Genomic DNA, 21,145 nt, shown 5'->3' with positions numbered 1-21,145 from the left:
CCTGGTCTTTGTTCCTTGGCACATAGTAGAATGAGGTAAACCTGTTGGAAGTGTTTAAATATATGAGGCATAGACAAAGGACATGGTAACAGTTTTTTTTTGGGATAAGGGGGTCCAAAACTGGGGGGGGGTGTGTGGGGGGGCATGGATTTAGGGTTAGAGGGACCAGAGGGAAAACCTTTTCACCCGAGGGTGGTGAGTGTTGTGTATTTAATATTTGAGTAGTATTTTGTAAATGTATTGCTTGATTAAGCATTCTTGTGCACTTACATAATTTATTATGGGCTAGATGTAAAAATAAGTGAATTGCATACATCATGACATTACCATGTCATATGTGCATGTGTCACGAAGAACGTACATGAGTTATTCCTGACTCCGTGTTTCCCCTTTCAATTAGTTTTTATGTTTGGAGTTACAAAAAATAACAACGGTGATGAGGTATTTTTAAAATGAACCCGATACAACTACCTATTTGTTGAAGCACAACAAGACGTTCAAGTTTAAAAAAAAAAGCATCAAGAAATGGTCTAGTAAAAAAAGTACACTGCAGCACATGTTCTTCGAAAGGGACAGAAACGGTTAAGTTTAAAAAAAGGCAGAAAATGGGCAAGTTCATGGGTTCATTAACAGTGATTACTAGGTGATTAATTCTGTGCCAAAGCAAGTGCCAATTTTGTTGAGTGCATTGGATTTAAAGACATAGTTTGCTTAGAAGTCTTAACTGCTCCAACGAAACCAGCTGAAATGAGCTTTGTTGCAGGAACATTTAGAACTGTAAGATTTCATAAGTGGAATCAAAAGGAAGGGGAGCCCATTTCAGTACATGTGGCTGAATTGAAGTCTGAGCATTGTCAGTTCAATAATGGGCTTGATGAACTGAGTGAGTGTTTAGTTTCTGGGATCTTAGAAAGAAGCACTCAGAAGCAGTTCCTAACTGAAGTACAACTTACACTTTAAAGAGCAGTTGAAATAGCTGTATCGATAGAAACAGCAGGCAGGGATACAATTGAGTTGCAGCCAGGAATAAAAGTGAGTGTGAACAAAATTGCAACATTAAACAGAAACATGCCTGGCCAATAAATTGTTAATGTTGTGGCAGGGACTTGCATACACCTGACCAATGCAGGTGGAACTTGCAGAAAATGTAACAAAGTAGGACATATAAAGAGCATGTCAAGCAGACAAAAATAAATGGACTGCACAGGAGAGAGCTAAAGATTAAAAAGTCAAATTGCAGTTTTGAAAAGAGCACTAATCTGCATGATACCGATTTTTAAAAATCTGATCAGGATGTGAGTGATACAGGACTGTGTACCCTTGAGATTTACAGTGTGAAAACTAACACCAGATAGCAATGTAGCTTACACCAGAAGTGAACGGCAAATTATTTAAAATGGAATTGGACACTGCCTCAGCTGCTCCAGTCATTCCACAAAATGAGTTTAAATGGCATTTCAAAGATACTGAACTGAAACCTGCAGATATCTGACTAAGAACGTGTGCTGGAGAACCTGTGGGGATGACGTTCATAGCCCATATTGAGCTTGTACGTGGTAAAAACAGGAGGGGACCTGAGTGGCTGAGACAGCTACAATTTGATTGGAGATCCATCCACTATGTGCATGCCACATCCCCTGCAAGAGAGACAACTGAAAGCGAATTAAGGAAGGTACTGGATGATGCCACAACTGTCTCCATGCTATACACCATGAGCCATTGCCTAACAGAGGGCAAACAGGTGTTGGTGCCGTCTTCTGTGCCTCTGGTCTAACTCTGCACCAAAGTTGGTGCATTGATTCTGTTTTATTATAGATTGAGGATTTATTGATTCTGTTTTATTATAGATTGAGGATGCCCACAAGAAAATTAATCTCAAGGTTGTATATGGTGACATATAAATAGATACTTCATTGATCCAAAGGAAATTACAGTGTAGCATTACAAGTGCATAGATGTACAAATATTGGAAGAGAAGCAAGAAAGAATAAAAAAAAAAGTTACCTCAAACAGTCTAACGGGAGGGGGTCATCAATTCCCTGGCTACAGGTTGACTCATTATAGAGCCTAATGGCCGAGGGTAAGAATGACCTCGTATAGTGCTCTTTGGAGCAGGGCTGTTGTCTTAGTTTATTACTAAAAGTGCTCCTCTGTTCAGCCAAGGTGGCATGCAGAGGGTGAGAAACATTGTCTGGAATTGCCAGGCGTTTCCATAGGGTTCTTTGTTTTTTAGATTATGAAGACACGCAGTCCCCTTTTATTGTCATTTAGTAATGCATGCATTAAGAAATGATACAATATTTCCTCCAGTGTGATATCACAAAACACAGGACAAACCAAGAATGAAAAAACTGACAAAAACCACATAATTATACATACAGTTACAACAGTGCACAATATCATAACTTGATGAAGAAAGTCCGTGAGCACAGTAAAGTTCAAAGTTTCTCAAATGTCCCACATCTCTCGCAGATGGGAGAAGGAAGAAAAAACTCTCCCTGCCATGCCGACCACAATCTGACTCTGTCATCTGAAAACTTCGAGCTCTGATCAGCTCTCTGACACCGAGTACTGAGCGCCATCTCTGTCCAAGCGATTCGACCTCTTTCTCGGTCACCAAAAGCAGGCTAGGCCGGAGATTTTGAGGCCTACCTTCTGAAAGATTCCCAACCACACAGTAACGACAGCAGCGGACGGGCATTTCAGAAATTTCTCCAGATGTTCCTCTGTGGTTTCACATCCATTCTCCATCAAATCAGAATTGTCCACGGCCTCTATTTAACAGATACGACATCATTTTTCACCGGAGAGCTGCGCTGCCATCTTCTCCTCCCGTTGTACCACAACCTCCAATGTGTCCAGTTTGACTCCTATAACAGAGCCAGCCTTTCTAATCAGTTTATTGAGCCTGTTAGTATTTTGATAATAAATTTACTGTGAACTTTGGTTGGAAAGCATTTGGACCAGTGAAGGACCATGCCTCTCAGTGGGATTGTGACAGTGATAAAAACAGTGGTCCGACTACAAAAGTTTTTGGAGGCGACATATCTGAGAAAGCTTCTGATACGTTAATTGGACAGTTACTGCGAAATGTGGCTTGTTTTTAAACTGGAAGAGAGTTCAAGGAGTTTCAGGAAAGTTGCAAACATTTGTGTTTTGTGAGTATAGACAACCAGAATCTACTTTGTGTGCATTAAAGGATATCACATGAACTTCAGGTGTGAGGGGGGAAAAACCTGTTTGTGAAAGTCGATGCAAAGACCAAAGCCCAGCTGGATGAATGGAAGGACAAAAAGAAAGGAGTCAAAGGAGATATGAAAACAGGATTTGTCAGATGATGTGGATGCAGAAACCAATCGGAGAGATCAGATTGTAAAGGGAACGAAAAAAGATTAATCTAGTGAGCTAAATGTACCTTCTCAAGATCAATATGCACAAACTAGAAAGAAGAAAAGGGAAAAGAGGACAATGACATATGTGCTATGGGAATGGAAGAGGATAAATGAGACCGAAATTAGAAAATTCATAGGTTCTCACAAGAAACTGGAAGATAAAGGAAGGCATGAAAGAGAAGGAACGTGAAAAAAGGAGATGAAAGGTGCTCGGACGTGTCACATCTCCTTCCTGCATTCTGAGTCAATTGCTACATCCAGGACAGAGGAGGCTCCAGAACCTGAGATTGTTTCACAGAGTTAAGTCTCACTTGCCAATCAGTGTGACCCCCACCCCACTTGGCAGGAAAGATGCTAACCCTCAAGGGTAAGCAATCCTCTACAGTAATTAAATTTTTAGACCAGAATGGGACAATATAAAATTTACTATACTCTGGATGTCTGTATAGTAGTTGCATTATATGTATACTGTGTATATAATTGAGATGCATTCTTTGAGTTGGCCTTTATAGCTAAGCAAGGAGGAGCATTGTGTATTTAATATTTCAGTAGTATTTGAGTAATGTAAATATATTCTTTGATTAAGCATTCTTTAAATAATTCATTACAGGTTATATGTAAACTCTGAATTGTATACATCATGATTTAATGTCATATATGCATGTCACCTCAAAGCAAAGCTGAGAATGTACATGAGTTATTCCTGGCTCCGTGTTTTCCTTTCAATTAGTTTTGTTTTGCAGTTTTAAAAAACAATGGTGAGTATATGGAACAAGCTTCTAGAAGAAGTGGTTGAGGCAAGTAGAATAGTGATTTTTTTAAGAGGCACATGGAGAGACGGGGATTAGAGGGCTGTGTGCTGAACGCAGGAAATTGGGACGACCTAAGTGGACACTGGTCAGCATGGTCTCATTGGGCTGAAGGGTCTGTATTGATTGCTGCTCCGTCTCTGTGACCACCCCCCCATTCTTTTTCCCCATACCTACACTATAATTTACGATAGACATTTAACCTACTGGCACATCGTTAAAAGATGGGAGGAAACTGGAGGATCTGGCTGTACAAAGTCCGATTAAACAGTACTTCTCCCTGTAACCTTGTGGGATTTCTCCAGGTGCTCCAGTTTCCTCCCAAGTTCCAGAAACGTGTGGGTTATGGATTTCTTGGTCACATGGGCGGTGCGGGCTCATTGAGTCAGAAGGGCCTGTCACTGTGCTGTATCTAAGTAAATGCTGGGGGCGGGGTGGGGGGAGTCTGTATTTAATCTGGGTCCCTAGAACTCCGAGGCATTTCAGTAGCAGCTATAGCACCATGATGTAGAATAAAGATGTATTGGAGCAGCTTGCTTCATAATATACACATGGGTTTAAGATTATTTTGGAGTATTGTGTGCATTTTTGGTTTCTGTGCCTGAGGAGGTATTAGTCTTGAAATTGCTGCTGCCCAGATTTGCAGTGTTGATTCCAGGTAAGAGAGGGTTCTGATGTAGTGATTGAGGAAGTTTGACTTGTATCTAAATTTTAAAAATATGACATTTATAGATTGTACAAAATTATGAAAGGAGCAGATGGAGATGTTGAGAGGCTGTTTTATTTATAACTATGGGCAGATTCATGATGTCCATTTGGATGAGAATTTAATTAAAGTTGTAAATGTGGTAGGCTTGGTTGAGAATGTGTAAACGTACAAGGTATGGTTAGAAATTCCGCAGATGATACTAAAATAGGTAGTGTCATAGTTGGTGAATATGGTTATCGGGAATTAGATCTTGAACATCTTGGTAAGTGGGCCAATGAATGGCAAATGGTGTTTAATTTTGGTAAATGTGAGGTGTTGCATTTTGTGAAGACATATGAATTTATACTTTGAGGGCCTTGGGGAGTGTTGTCGAACACAGGTGCCTCGGAGTTACAAGTGTCCTGTTCCCTGAAATTGGCGTCACAGTAGACGGTGGTGAAAAATGCTTTTGGCATGCTGGGTTTCTTCATTCTCGACGTTCTCTTCAATGTAGAGAAGTTGGGATGTTATGTGATAGTTGTACAAGATGTTGGTGAGACTGCATTTGTAATACCATGTTCAGATTTGACCACTCTGCTGTGGTCACCAAGCTGGGAAGAGTGCAGAGGAGACTTAATGAAGATGTTGATGGGACTTGAAGGAATAAGTTATTGAGAGAGGTTAAGCATTAATTTATTCATTGGAACATGAGAAGTGCTCTTACGAGGTATATAAAATCATCAGGAGTTAGTTGGGGTGAATTATTACCAGGGTTGGGATTGAAGAGCAAGACGACACAGGTTTAGGGTAGAAGGGAGAAATTTAATAACCAGAGCACCACCTTTCCACACACTGTGATCTATTTGTGGATTGAGCTGCCAGATGAAGTGCTCGAGGCACATTACCAACATTTAAAAGACACTTGGGAAGGTACATAGGTGAAGTTTTGAGAATTTGGGCCAAACATGCAAATGGAACTAGCTTAGAATCTAGGTCAGCATAGACCATTTTGGCTGAAAGGGCTTAGTTCTATGCTGTATGACTATTTCACAGTGCCTACAAGAGGCAGTTACTAGATGTTAACATATCAAATAAATTTGGTGTAATTTTATTTATTTTCTTTGTTAGAGGGTACAAGAATCCCAAAAGGAAACCAACTGGAGTAACCAAAGAGGTAAGGGATAAGTACAATATACTTTAAGAAATAAAATTTTTGTCTGAGTCATAATGTGATCTTCCACATACTTCACACAGTTTCCTTTTATTTACACATGGGCAGTGTACTGTGTGAGAAGTGCCCCATTATTTTGCATGTCCAACTTGCCCTTGTGTGCATGTCATTTATTCTCTACATGCTGTGTGCATTCGCTGTATCTGCTACCGTCACTGAGGTTCTCTATATACACCACCTCCGAACGTTAACATTATTCTCCACATCTTGTACTTTTGTGTATCATTTTGTTAATGCATTGCCCCAATTGATTTTGTCACTTTCTCGCATTGCACTTTGTATAATGCACTTTACATTCTACACTGGAAGTTCATACATTTTTGTGAGAGAATTCTGTATTCATCTATCTTTTTGTATACGGTGGTTTTACGAGCATCTTGTTTACTGTGTAAAAACACCAGAAAATTGCATTAATACTTATCACTGTTACTTTTTTACTGTTCCTGTTGATTAGTTCACAAACCTGGATGATGTTCTGCTTATGTGGAGTTGCAAAATGCTGCCTTAACAGTAGTGTTTTCATCTAATTTCAGGAACTGGCAGAGGTCTGTAAACGTGAGGGTGTGGACCCAGATAGCAAAGATGTTGACAGAGTCCTTGGGCTTGGCAGTTCAAGGTAGGAAGATCCCAGTCTTGCCAGTTGTAGATTAATCTAGATGTCTACAGTAAGTGTCTTAATCCGAATTGTCGACTGTCTATTTCCCTCAACAGATGTGGCCTGACATGTTGAGTTCTTACCGCAATTTTTTTCTTTAGTGTACTCAAGAATGCCCTTGAATGTGTGTGTGTAAAGCGGTATAATGCTTCTGTAATTGCTATTCAACAGATGCCACTATGTATAATTACTACTATAAATATTTGAACATTCTAATTCTGCTGACACAGCATATTTGATCTATCCCTATCATTTTGTTCAATATTTCTGTAACTGGAATTGGTATGGAATGGTTTATTATTGTCATACTGTTTAATGAGATGTGATGAATAGCTTTTGTTTGTATACCAACAGACAGATCGTTCCATACACAAGAACATCCTTTCTGAGAAACTTTGTAATGCCGGACCTCCAACTTGTAAGGTTCTGCGTTATTGCTAAGTTCCTGACTTCAGTGGTTCAACTCCAACACTCGCCTTTGTACAAAAATCTATTGCGTTGCATGCATATTTAGTCTCCGCAACATTCTGGTTGTGTCTAACAAGACCTACGCAGAATCATTATTAGATATCCTCTCGCACATGGTGGTGACAGACATATTCTTGATTCTTGTGCTGCTAAAGAGCTGTGTAATTTGGGTGCAGCCATATAGAGATACCCTAGAGCTAATATTAATTAATAGTGAATAGGAGCTGGGCTCTACATCCTTTTCCCAGATGATTTGACAGTGATTTTTTGAAACTGATTTTCAAAGCTCAGCATAGTCAAAGCTTAATTGGATTTATTTTTACATTTCCTGAACACACTTACTGAATGGGAAGGAAAGCTAATAAGGAATGGCAGGAGTAGGCTTCCCTGTCTTTTAATAACATTAACTCTTCTTGATAACAATATCCCTTAATCTTATTAGTATCTTCCTTTGAATTTAACCAATAACTGAGTATCTGCTCTCTTGAGGGGAAAATTCTCAAGATTTGGAATTTTCTTTATAAAAAAATCTCATTTCAATTCTAAATGGCCATCCTCTTATTAAGTGATATTGTCCCTTAGTTCCAGATCACTGAGTTATTCTCTTTCAGACTGTCCTATTCTAACTCAAGAATATAATGTAGGTGGTCTTGCCCAGTCTTTTCACATTGGACAACTCCATCATCATAATCTAGTGAATCTGCCTTGAATAAACTTGGAAGTTCAGTATAAATTTAGAAAAAAAACTTTGTTTTCCACTGTGTAGGGCTTCATGATAAATCTTTTGTACTCTCTATTACCACATCCTTCCTGCTGTGTGGCAAACACATGTACATAATACTCAACTTGTAACCCTAGACTCTTTGTGTACATCAACTCTCCTAAGGTCCTTGTCTATGTACCTCTTACTTTTTAACTAATTGCTATATTTGCACCTGTATTATTTGTTTTTCATGAACCTTTATAACATGATCGCTCTGTACGTTGACCATTTATGGACAAACTTTCCAAACCTCAAATTTCCCCACATTAATCTGCCATCTATTTGGTTAACTATCTAAAAGGAACTTCAAGGGGCACTAATGAAACCAAACACTTACAATAAGTAAATGGTTCATTCTTGTCCGTTTTGTTTAGTCCAAGTCATCAATGAGTCATTAATTATGAATAGCAGAGAACTCAATGTTGATTCCTTTGGCACCCAAAAGTATTTCTGTCAAACTAAGAATGACTCCTTTATTATTTCCTATTTCTGTTCCATGAATCAACCTTCTATCCATACTAATATATTATCACTAACCATGTGAACCTCTATTTTATGCAATGTTATGTGAATTATCAAATAAAAACCATTCAGCTAATTCCACTGGTAATGTAATTTACCATGGTCAGTATTCAAAGTAATCTCTCAAACATGACTTCCATAAAATCATGCTGCTGCTATCCAGCAGATTCAGCTAGCATCTGTTACGATGTCCCTAATGATGGATTCTACTGTTTTGTTGACAACCAATGCTGTTTAGTGATCTCCGGCCTCTCTGGTCCTTCTGATCTCCCAGCTTCTTCCTGACTTTCCGGGCCCCTTCAATGATCACAGTGAAACTACAGTGGTACTCAGAGATGGGTCTACCACTTGGTTGGAAACTTCTTCCTCTGTACAGGGGGTATGCCACTTGCTGGGAGTAATACACTCCTGAAAGTGTGTATTTGATGAGTCCATGATTTGTGATGGGGGAAGAGAGAACTGACCTCTGATTAATCCAGCCTCTTTCCTTACAGTGGTACTACTTCTAGAATGATGCTAACTAAAGAAGACCGTGAAGCAGCCAAGCTTGGACTGGCCATCTTTACGGTAGGGAAGGGTTCATTTTTCTATAGATCTGATTTCAGGGGGCTGGAATAACTTGTACAGAATCATAAATATACTCTTCTGTAAGGTTATGGTATCAAAGGTTAAGTTAGTAGACTAGATTTGCACATTGCTGGACTGATGTGACTTGAAATTTTAGCAGGGCAGCCTGGAAAGTAAATTTAGGTAAGTAAACTTTGGAATAACTAACTAGTCCAAGAAAATGCTCATTTTAATTAATTGTCATATAAAATTCTGTCCTGCTTGACTGAACCATGTGGCTAGCAATATGGTTGATTCTTCACTGTGCCCCGGTAAAAGCAACCCAGTTATACCAAAATGCTACATCAAAGTTCATTCATCATGCTGGCTGCAACATTTTAAGAAGGCAGCCTATTTTAATGTCAGCTGAGAGTAAGTAATAAATATTGCCCATGTTAGTGACATCTATATCCTGTTTGTGTATGTTTTGAGTATAATATGGGGTTTGAAATAATGAAGTGTTTCAACATGTATTGAGAAATTTTCCTTTAGGTGTTGAAAGAAAAATGAAATACATTTTAAACCTTTCCTCCAGAAAGCTATAGACAATTGTTCAGAATTATCAGGAAGAACGATGGTGCAGGACTAGAGACATGGATAAATCCTAGCCTCATAACTATTTAATTATACAGTCATCCCTCGGTATCCGCAGTTCCAGGACCCCCCCCCCCCCCACAGAAACCAAAATCTGCGGATGCTCAAATCCCTTATGTAAAATGGCGTAGTATTTGCATATAACCTATGCACATCCTCCCGTATACTTTAAATCATCTCTAGATTACTTATACCTAATACAATGTAAATAGTTGTTATACTGTATTGTTTAGGGAATAATGACAAGAAAAGGTCTGTACATGTTCAGTACAGACGCAACCATCGTAGCTCTACTGCGAACACTGATGCTGCCTCGGCACTAGTCGATGCCGATTCTCCCGTCATCTTTAAGTTCTTGAGGCTGTAGCGCTTTACATAGCTAGCTAGCCATCCCTTACTAGCCTTAAACTCCTTCCTTTCGCTCCCAACACAAGTAGTGAACAAACGAGACGTAAGGCGAACAATGCTCGAACAACGAGTGCTGGAGAGAGACTGGGGATCTGTGAAATGGCGGGAGGCTACAGCAGGGTATGCCTACACATCACTTCACTTGCAAGGATTCGGCATAGTGCTCGGCTTGGCATGCGGCAAATTCAAGTTTTGCTTTTTGGAACTTCCTGGAATCTTTTTTCAAATATTTTCGATCCACGGTTGGTTGAATCCGCAGATATGGAGAGCTGACTGTACTCCCAATTCTTGGTTTCTTGAATAGTAGATATTTTATCCTATCAATTTCTCTCCTCTCCCCCCCCCCCCCCCAAAAACCAAAACCTTCCACTCTTTAATCCGGTAAATCTTAATCTGTAAATTTCTGGACGTGAAATCTTTTTATAGTATCTCCTTTGTGTGGGGATAAAATTGGAGGATTGGGAAGAAATCTTTACAGGGACGGAGAATATGCAAAATCTTCTTCGCTGGCATCCTAAGATAAGGATTGAATTTGACGTTCTGGGCTGTATAGCAGAATAGGTTTTTTGAACTGCATGTTGTACCACTTCTATGTTCTTTTAGAAAATAGTCAAGGTGCTTTAATTTCACTTTGCTTCCAAGATCCTCGTATTTTCCTGGAGTTATTGTCTTTGGTCCCCCATGTACAATAACAACTGGCTTGCCCCTCCCTTCCTTTCCAATATTCTTTCAAGTCACCCTGGTATCATATAGGAAACATACGATCTAGCATTCTCGATCTTGATTGCAAAGATACTGTTTTAAATACTTGAAACAAAAACCAATAGATTCCTAGATGTGAATAATATAAGGAAATGTTGATCATCTTGTTGAACAGCAGAGTAGAGTTTAAGAGGCCAGGTAGTCTACTGTACGGTGTTCTCTGATGATACAATTACCCCTGTAACTTGTTTCACCATACTTCTCTTCCCACTTTGGGAGCAGCCAGCTTTAAAGTGGTAGAGTCTATTATCCACATAGGTACATCATGCTGCTTGGAGATAATTAATCTCTGTAGACAATACTATCTCAATAGGATCTGCCTACCGAGCCTTTTGGCGACAACAATCTTTGTTCTAGTCTTGCACTCCTCTGCTAAACGTGACCAAGGTTTAAGGGTAATGCTGAGCAGCCACTCATTAGACAGTATTTTTATTTAGGGGTAATGTGGATCAGACCTTTCTGGCCCAACAAGCCACACTGCACAATTTACAATGACCAAATAACCTCCTAACCGATATGTATGTCTTTGGACTGTGGCAGGAACTGGATCACCCAGAGGAAACCCAGTCACAGAAAGTACAAACTGCTCTAGGATTGAGCTCTGAACACCCAATGTGTAACTGCTATGCCACTGTGGTGAATATTTTTAGTTGATACTCTAGCTCAGTCTCTGGAGATGTATGCTGCTAGAACAATTTTGTCCACAAGAGGCATGTATGTACAGTAAATCTTTCATTTTACTTTGTTTCTAGGTCTTGGTGTAGAAGTGCAGAAACTGGCAGTAAAGTATTACAAGTTCTTGATTTCCATAACAATATTGCCAAAAAAAATCCATTAATTTTAAATACATACTTGAGCTTACTCTACCTACAGCCACTACTCAAACCAAGAAGTAGCATATTTATCGTGCTCTAACCAAATGTTCAATGTCGTTTCGAGCTGCATTGCAATTTCTTGAATTTTGTGATGATGGCTTTGGAAAGGAAGACAATCATGTGGGTGCATTATGGAATTTTAGGGAGGGAGCTAATAGTTTTCAGCAGTTCTTGCAGGCAAGGTTGTAGTTGGCTTCCTATGGAATCTGTTGATATTTGCAGCGTGTACTACTTGCCAATGTTTAAGGGATCCAGGGAATGTGCTAAATTGTCCAGATTTTTTGGCCATTCATTGCTAGACACAGGTGCTGTTAAGGGATATGCCGTATCTCCAGATATTTGTTCCCAGGACTAGACAAGTATTTTCATGGACTTTCCAGGCTAACATTTTCAGGAAATTTTGTATTGTATACTTGCATTGGCTTCATTTTAGCAAGGCTCACACAGAATTAGTCATACAGAAATTCACTTTCTTAGACACTCTAGTATTCCTGCAGGATAAGTCCACTTGTATTCTGGGACTAGTAGAAGTAGACATGATTGTGGCCCTAGAGGAGAAACTGTAATAGAGGAATAGTATGTTCTGGAAAAATTGAGGTCTCATCAGAACAGATGCAAAAGCCAGAAAAACTGGGAGAATATAAGAGGTTCCTTTTGGAAAGCAGGATGGAAGAATATGTAGGCAATGTAACTGTGTGAGTTCAAGAACTTGGTTGCTTACTCATCATTTGAGATGGAGCTAAAGTTAAGAATATGAATTGCATGAGTGGAAGGTAAAAGCTAGCACCAGTAGTCTAACACAAGTGGTTCTGCAGATGCTGGAAATCCTGAGCCAAATTTTTGAATCTTGATGAAGGGTCTCAGCCCAAAACATCAATTGTTTATTCATTTCCATAGATGCTGCCTGACCTGTTGAGTTCCTCCAGCAGTTTGTCTTCTGTAGCAATTCTCATGTTACCTTCATGTCACTGCCAGATGTTTTCCATTAATTCAAGGGGAACCATTTTCTTTGTGACTATCTTGTAGAAAGAAGGTAGTCTAAGGAGGAGGGGTGAAACCATCTCCCCTTGTTGTACCTTCCATGCAAACACGAGATAGGTGCTGGTTACATACACATCTTCAACCTGAAATGTAACTACATCAATCACCCACTCCATTGATGCTGCCCAATTTTGAGTACTTCAGTTTCTAGATATTGGAGTAATCAAGGATATGGTGTTGAACCTCCTGAGCTCTGTTTTTCATTCTTTCCATTACTTACCACATTCATTTTTTGTTACAGCACCACAAATGCAGTGAAGCTGTGGAATCGGTGAGTCAAAAGCGGAAACCAGAGAAGGAGAGAAAAGAAGAGGAGATTGAGAAGTAAGTGCAAGAATGTCAGTGTGGCGGCTTCTCAATCAGTGGTTTTTTATCCTGATGCTTTGAAAAACAGGCTATTTATGTCCTCTTTTCAGCTTTGTTCTGAGTATCCTCTGCTAGACTTGCAAAAGAAAGCCTTCTAAAATACTTAAGTTTGTTAGGGGTTCATTGAAGGAGTAGGAGTGGAAAAGTTTTTGGATCTTTAGATTCTTTTGAACAGTTGTCTCAGTAAAGACTGCCCATCTCACTCTCTAGGTCAATACATCGAAAGCGGCACAAGAAAGATAAAAAACACAAAAAGGAAAAGAAAAAAAAGCACAAGAACAGAGAAAAATCATCATCCAAAACAAGCCATCAAGACAGGTAAATACTGATAGATGCTGGTTTGGTCAGGGACAACCTTGGCATCTATGGAGGCAAAGGGATGTTTCAGGTTAAGACACTGCATCAGGACAGCTTGTAGAATAAAGGTGGTCAGTATTGAGGAGGGGTGAAACCAGCACTTGTCATCCCTCCCTTTTAAACTACCTTACCTCTACATCCTAACCTGAAGCAAGGTATCAAACCAAGGTATTAAGCATCCTAAGCCTCCAGTATTGCTGTTTGAGTCTCTTTCCTTCAGCAGTTTTTGCTCCGAATTCCAACAGCTGCAGATTCACGCTTCCACCTTGTCTTTGTTGAGAACATGAAAAAATTGGCACCATGAAGAGATAAATATTCATTGGAAAAGGAGCATCAAAGGCTTTTTTTAATGCAAATGACCACACCAACATAGGGAAACGATTCTGAGAAGGCAAGGAACGAAATTGAAAATTTAGCTGAAGTTGTATTTGAGAGTATTATGGAAAGGGAATACAATGGAATATGAAGACAAGTGATACCTTAAATTTGATATGGGGAGGGGGCAATATTGAACATCACAAAGTAGATACAGTAAAATTCTTGAGCACTGGTAAAGTCTGGGATGATAGCTGAATAGGATTCATACAAGTTTTATAAGTAATTCTTTGAGAATGCAAGAGCAACCAGCTAAATGATACTTGAAGCATGATAACTGCATGATGTGAGCAATCTTAGGATGGAAGATGTGGAAATATCAGAACAGAAGTGACTCAAATTCTTAGATGAACCCTCCTGCCACTGTATGAAACAAATTTCATAAGTTTTGCTATTAAGTCATTTGACACAATAGGGGTAGGAAGGGATGCTTTTTCTCCAAAGAGCATCTTTAGTGAAAGGAGAAATTTAACATTGTGCAAAAACCCCATGTCCTGAAACACTTTTGTTCATAAGGAACTTGTACTTAAAATTTCCAGTTTGACTTTCAATTACGTGCATGGCAAGAACAGGGAGTTGATAACTCAGCTGTGCAGGAGTATTCTTGCAGCAATGTGGAACTAATTTTGATTTAGAAAATATCACTCAAGTGGTCACTTGTTGCTCATTCACCTAGTAGTTTTTTAAATCTAACTTTCAACTTAATTAAATAACAAAATAAATTCACTGGTACCATTGGTTCTATTTAAACTCTACCTTCTAAAAAGATGTGGCTAATTTTAAATGAATGTCGCGACCAGAGTTGACATAATTTACGGAAACCGCCTAAGTGTTTAAAAGTAGTGCAATAGTGTTATTCAAGCAACCTTTTGAAAATTTCTCAGTTGTGTAAATTTACCCAAAAGTTCTACACTACTTATGATGGTTCGAACCAGCTACATAATTCTCTAAGGATATAATTCCCATTCAGGTTTAGTCATATAGACTCTGAAAGACATCCAAAGTTGCTATCATAACTTGGATAAGGGTACATACTAAGCTTATGTGGGAAGAATTCAGATTTCTCGTTAGGTGCATTTTTACTTCATGAAGAGATCTTGGCTTCTAATGTTATTTTTTTCTTTTTTTTCCCCCACCCAGAAGACATCACCAGTCAGAGAATGAAGCGAACAGCCAGCACAGATAACAGTCATTTAAAGGCAGTTGAACATTCCTTTGCCAGTTTGTATTCATCCATAGGCTAATCTCACAGTGAAGGCAGGAAAATTAATGCTTTCATAATTGGTAACTTTGAGGGAGAAGATGTAGGATATTTTACAGCCAGGCCTGTCATTTTAGTATTTAGCCATGTAAGTTTTGTTAAACACCTTAAATCTACAAGAGGCTATATAGATAGCAGATTTCTGCAGGTTAATGGTTGTTAGCATTGGCAAACAAGGAGCATATCCTTGGAATAAATCTGTAGATTGCAGGGAGAGTGGTTAATTCATTATTTTACTATGTATATATTAAATGCTGTTGAAACAGTTCTTTCTCAGTTATTAGGGCTTAATATCAGAGCAGCATTGACCAATTTTTGGAGTACACATTAAACTCTGGGGTAGTAGAGGTTAATAAAAGTTGTAGAATGTTTTATGCAGTACAAGAAAATTTCTGTACCAAAATCATATGCATCAAATGTGCATTAAAAATTGCAACAAGTTCAGGAATCTTAGATTTTATTCTAACAGTAGCTTTAATTACAGTGCTTTTGTCAAAATGAAAGTTGAAACGTATACAAAACATCTGATTAGTAGTGTAATGAAAGGATCAACTTCACATCAATAACTCATCCTGATCAGACTCAAGTATTCACTCTCCATTTTCTCAGCTGGTTTTAAAAGCTTTAAACACTGGCAAACCAAGGCCTTGCAGTATTTATAATCAGATGAGTTCTGCAGGTTTGGAGAATGGTATGGGAGAAAAGGGAAATGGAATTGATGGCAATACAATGTCTTGTGCAATACCTAAAATGGAATGACTCGCACATGTAGTTTCCACACATTGGGAAAAGCAAAGAAGGTTAGGGGCTTAGGTGCATTCAATGACATTGATACTTACTACATAAGCCATGGGACAAGCTAACAAACAAAACCCAAAAAAAACTTCTCCATCTGACCCAACAGTGCCTGCATGCTGTGATCAGTTTACCATGTTGGTAGGGGGTAAGCCACAAAGGAAAAGTCAGGAATTTAACAGGCAAAATTCCTGGCACTTCAGGTAACCACTCAAAATTTGCTGTGTTCACTAATTATCTCTTCCCTAATGCAATTCATGTTTTTGAAGTTTAAGTGGTCCCCTAGACCATGAAACCTTCAGCTTTTCACTAAAATAAATTTAAAATCAATCTGAGTGATTAAATTAAGCCATTGAGTTTGACTTTAAATTATTCAAAAAGGCAGATAAAGTAGGTTACAAGTTTTTTTATTCTGAACTTCAATTCCAACCTCCATAGGTCTAGGAAAGGGATGCTCGGATAAGCTTTAAATTGAGACCAACTCACAGAAGTGCAAGAGAATCCGAACCCAGAAATCATTGAGGTGTGTTGGCAGTTTTAAAACCAAAACTACAAGCAATCCTTCACTGCTGAAATTCCAGCTTTGGGCAATGAGGGAAGACAAGCAGAAAAATCAATAAAGGTCAGATGCAAGTTCCCTCCCTCCATCAAAAGCCATGCCCCAAACTGCAGGAAAGCCCCATTTAAGAGCTTGTAAAGCAAATCTCTTATGAGACTTTGTGCATTGTACTGTTGGGAGCGTATTCAACTCCCAATTCCAAACTCAGTTTGTCCCCTTTCTACACTAAATTCTTACATGTCAATATGAACCGTAAAGGAAAACAGAACAATCATGGGGTAAATATTGCATAGGAGTAGCAGGAAACTGCCTCGTTACAAAAAGGGACGATATATACACATTTTAAATAAGAAACCACATTTGCTTTCAAGTCTGTACTTCTCACCCATACAGTATGGTGGTATTTATAGTTCTAGTGATCAGATGTAATGAAGCAGGTTCCTGGCACCCAATACCACAAAGTAGCAGTTGCCATACGACATAATGAAGCAGAAATAAGGGGAGGGAGAGTGGTGAGTAGGAAGGAAGAAAGGAATTATTTGTTACTTTTAAGCTGACTGGACAACCACTCCAGTCCTTCATATAAGCCATCGCCACTGGTTGCACAGGTTGCCTGGATGAACCAGGTCCTCTGGCGGAGTGAGTGCAGACCCAGCTTATCAGTGATTTCTGCAGCATTCATCGCATTAGGCAGATCCTAAGAACAGAAGAACAATTGGAAACAGCATCACATTTAGTTCTAGGCTGATCAATATCACTGTGACATCTTTAGTAATGCTAATTATTATTGTCATAAGTACTGAGATAGTGAAAATTTGATTTACATAATATCAAGACAGATTATACCACACATATTTACACCAAGGTAGTAAAAAGAAAATGCAAAATCATGTTACAATTACAGATGAAGTCTATTGCAGGTAGATTGGGAGATCAAAAGTTAATCTTTAGTGTACAGGAGGTCCACCCAAGAGTTTGATAACAGTGGGATAGAGGCTGTCCTTAAGTCTAGTGGTTCTTGCTCTTGATGGGAGAGGAGAGAGTGCTCAGGGCTGGAGGGGTCCTTGATTTTGTTAGCAGCTTTTCAATCAGCAGAAAGTATAGACAAAGGTAATGAAGGGGAGGTTGGTTTGCATGATGGGCTGCGTGGCATTCACAATCCTATGCATTTTTTTTCAGTAGAGTAGTTGCATTATTAAGCTGTGATGCATCTATAAAATTTGATGAAGATCAATAGGGGAACTGCATTTGAAAGAATCTTGTGAGCATACCAGAGCTAACATATCTATCAACACAGTTAAAATTGAGACAGCATTCATTTCAAAAGTGACAAAACTGAATAGACAGTACATGTGACAAACATTACAAGCACTCATACAGCTCATGCCAATAAACAAACATGCCCAACTAACCGGAATAATAAAATTTACACTTCAGTTTCCAGATACGGTTTACCAATTAATTTGGTTGGTGAGTTTTTGTCCACATATGCTACCCAGTACACTAGGGGCTGTAATTAGAAGTTCATAAACTAGAAAACCAGAAATTAGGCCATTTGGACCATCCTGTTTTCTCAGCCCCAATCTCCATTATTTGTAATAACTGCAGCTATTTGCTCACCTGTTTATTTGCAAAAAGTAGCAACACAGCATCTCGGAGCTCATCTTCAGCAAGCATTCTCATCAATTCTTCCTTAGCTTCATTCACTCTCTCCCTGTCATTACTGTCAACCACAAAAATCAAACCTGGAACCCAGCAACAAGAAGATGTGACAAGAAAACAGTTCCTCACCCCACCCCCAAGCTTTTTCTGTTGTCATAATATAAATATCCCATTAAGGGCCATTATGGGATCTATGCCCAAATAACTAATTCTGATGCCATTGAATATTTAATAAGAAACCAACTACAGAGCAATGCAAATGCATCCATTCACTTCCAAATCTCTGGTCTGGGACATTTATAATGCTGTCAAATATATCCTAGGATGCGCCGGGACACATCAGTGATGTAACCTGGGGTCATCAGATGTTTTGGGTCTTTCAACATCACTTTTTCCCCAGGTGATCCAGCCAGGGTTGCTAAAGCCCTGATTTGTATTATACGTAGCTTGTGCTGTAGAGAAATTAGAAGAGGGGACTGTATTTTTCAGGGTAGAGGGACATAATGCAGAAATCATAACCCAGTAACTGGCGGTAAGGGGGAAGAAAAGTCAAGAAAGCACAATTTTTGACAATGGCTCAGGTATGGCTTGAGCTAATGATGGATATCTAAGCCCTTAGATTGTTAATGATCAGTGTGGGGTCCAGAGAGACATTGGTGCCCACCTTAAAACTGATCAGGGTCAATTGAGTTGAATCTTCAATATTCTCAATCAATTACTCATCATCAATACCCATTGTTAACAAATATTAGGCCATAAAACATCTTGGAAAAATAGGACAGCCAAGTTGTAAATGACACCTGGTCTACATCTTCACTTGTCCTTCAGCTGGCAAGCAGCCATTTGTTCAGTAAAAGTTTATATCAAATCCAATTTAAAATAAAACAGGAGATTTTAGTCAGATGCCCAATGGATATTTTAAGCCAGCTGAAAAAAGTTGGATGTTCTAGTCATTTGACAGGCGACTTTGTCAGTGTTCAAGATCACTGAGTCAAGGGAACAGCTAGCTACCACAGTTACCTGTATTGCTGTGAACCCTAGGAGCTGCACCATCAGTGCTAATTTAATTGTGGCCATTACAGAGGGGTCTCCCTGCTCTTATACGCCCCCTTCGTAGCAGAAGATCTGGTCTCTGAACTGCAGTGAGCAGCACCAATGTACAAGCCTTTGACTAAACCCTTTGATCCTTTCAGCCAATAGGGGTTGTAAAACACAACTTTGCCCACTAGAATTTTATTTCTTTTTACTTCACAATAGAATGCAAGCATCTTAACCACAAAGCTAATCTTAATAAGACTAGTGTCAAACATGGGTGGTCCGACTTGTGGCCCAATGCATTTATAACCAGCTCTCCATCTCCCAAATCTATATAGGTAATGTTTCAACCTACCTGTAATAAGTGAAACTAATCTACAGCACTAATGGGGAAATGTCCATTTCATCTCCAGTATTAAAGTCACCCTAAACTCAATTGTTCCACTGCAGTACATGTACAATCATTTTCTTTGTGCACATTCAGAAGCCAAGCTTTAAGGTCAACTTGTTCTCAGCAATAAATGAGAGTCTGTAGAGGTCATCTACCAACTGCCCCCTCAATACCTATTATCCATTGATAACAAAGGTTCACAATGATAATCTGGAAAACATCACTTCCCATGTCCCTCAGTGAAGACAGATAGTGATGATGAAATATACTATTACCTTGAGTTTACCAGCATAGTCTTTGACTGAATGAGTAAAAGTATGATTGAAAGTCAAAAACTCAAATCTCTCACAAAACTCATGGTTTTAGCATTGAAACCTGCAAATCTATACACTTCTGAAATTTAGATCATCTGTATCTGGTACCTGAAGCACAGGGGCATATCTTCAATGCTATCTCCATGAAACCTTCAATCTACTGGAAGAAAAAACGTCAACATTCTCTCTCAGGCCAACACCCCAGCTCAGAAGCTGTAATTACACTCAGGCAGCCTCATTTGTCATATGATGTTCAGCACATGACACCAGACTCTCAAAGTAAACACAAGACCTTAAGGCATGGGAGCAGAATTAGGCTACTTGGCCCATCAAGTCTGCTACATCAGAGCTTCGCCATGGGAAGAGACTGCCAGGTGGGCAGAAGGTTAAAAGGTGTACTCACGGCCTTCTTAAAAATTAAAATATTCCTAATGACTCATAGGAATCTCTAGTCATTGACACCTTTGTACAAATGGAGCACTCAAAATTGTATTGAATATATCCAGTTCAAACTTTGGAAGCACATAGAAATCCAGTGTAAATGACAGAAGCACATTATTCAACATTCTAACAAAATATTGTCTCATTAGCCTCTGGCACGGTAAAGGCGGCAGGTACCACACTGAACTTATCAGTCACCTCAGAACCAGAATGGAGGCAAATCATCCTGGATCCTAAAGAGCTGCTGTCTAAGCATGCAAAGTCTAAATTCATCTACTTAGATAAATTTTCTCTCAAATGAAAAGCCAGTGAACAAAGGTATTTTGTGGAATATTTAAAAAAAAAACTGCAATCTGAACTCACCTTGTGTGTTCTGGAAGTAGTGGCGCCAAAGTGGACGGATTTTGTCTTGACCACCCACATCCCATACAGTAAAGCTAATGCTTTTGTATTCCACAGTTTCTACATTGAAACCTAAGAAATAAAAAAAGCTTATAACAACTCTGTTGAATGTACCATCATCAGCCCTTGTACTATTCAATTAATACCTTTAACATTCAATCTTGATCAGCTGACAGCTCCAATTCCTTCAACAATGAAAACTTTTCCAATACGTCCTTACTCTTAACCTCTATTCATAAAAAACAGCATTTGGTATCCCTCACTTAAACAATTTTCTCAACTTACTCTGCCATCAGTTGGGTGGTGGAATGGAGATAAGTCCCTACCAAAGAGATACAAGGTGCTGCTCCTCTCTACTAGCCTGCAGGTCACC

At 39.1% G+C, this 21,145-nt stretch overlaps 2 protein-coding genes across 5 annotated transcripts in view; one reads left to right on the top strand and one right to left on the bottom strand.

Annotated features, from left to right (window-relative positions):
- The window catches only part of c1h1orf35 (chromosome 1 C1orf35 homolog), a 26,478-nt gene extending 10,844 nt beyond the window's left edge, over positions 1-15,634 (top strand). For all 3 annotated transcript variants that reach the window (XM_072260111.1, XM_072260129.1, XM_072260120.1), the window contains 6 exons: positions 6,018-6,063; positions 6,654-6,736; positions 9,023-9,095; positions 13,056-13,138; positions 13,391-13,498; positions 15,053-15,634. In XM_072260111.1, the coding sequence (XP_072116212.1) occupies positions 6,018-6,063; positions 6,654-6,736; positions 9,023-9,095; positions 13,056-13,138; positions 13,391-13,498; positions 15,053-15,098 (439 nt within the window). In that variant the 3' untranslated portion in view covers positions 15,099-15,634. The remainder of the gene's footprint in view (positions 1-6,017; positions 6,064-6,653; positions 6,737-9,022; positions 9,096-13,055; positions 13,139-13,390; positions 13,499-15,052) is intronic.
- arf1 (ADP-ribosylation factor 1) overlaps positions 15,614-21,145 on the bottom strand; it is a 20,699-nt gene continuing 15,167 nt past the window's right edge. For both annotated transcript variants that reach the window (XM_072260154.1, XM_072260143.1), the window contains exons 3-5: positions 20,734-20,844; positions 18,148-18,272; positions 15,614-17,224 (exon numbers count right to left, since the gene is read on the bottom strand). In XM_072260154.1, coding sequence (XP_072116255.1) covers positions 17,063-17,224; positions 18,148-18,272; positions 20,734-20,844 — 398 coding nt within the window. In that variant the 3' untranslated portion in view covers positions 15,614-17,062. The remainder of the gene's footprint in view (positions 17,225-18,147; positions 18,273-20,733; positions 20,845-21,145) is intronic.

Source organism: Mobula birostris, chromosome 1 (genome assembly GCF_030028105.1).
Source record: "Mobula birostris isolate sMobBir1 chromosome 1, sMobBir1.hap1, whole genome shotgun sequence".
Taxonomy (NCBI): Eukaryota; Metazoa; Chordata; class Chondrichthyes; order Myliobatiformes; family Myliobatidae; genus Mobula; species Mobula birostris.
The sequence above is the reverse complement of the archived record's forward strand: the minus strand, read 5'-3'. Positions and strand labels throughout refer to the sequence as shown.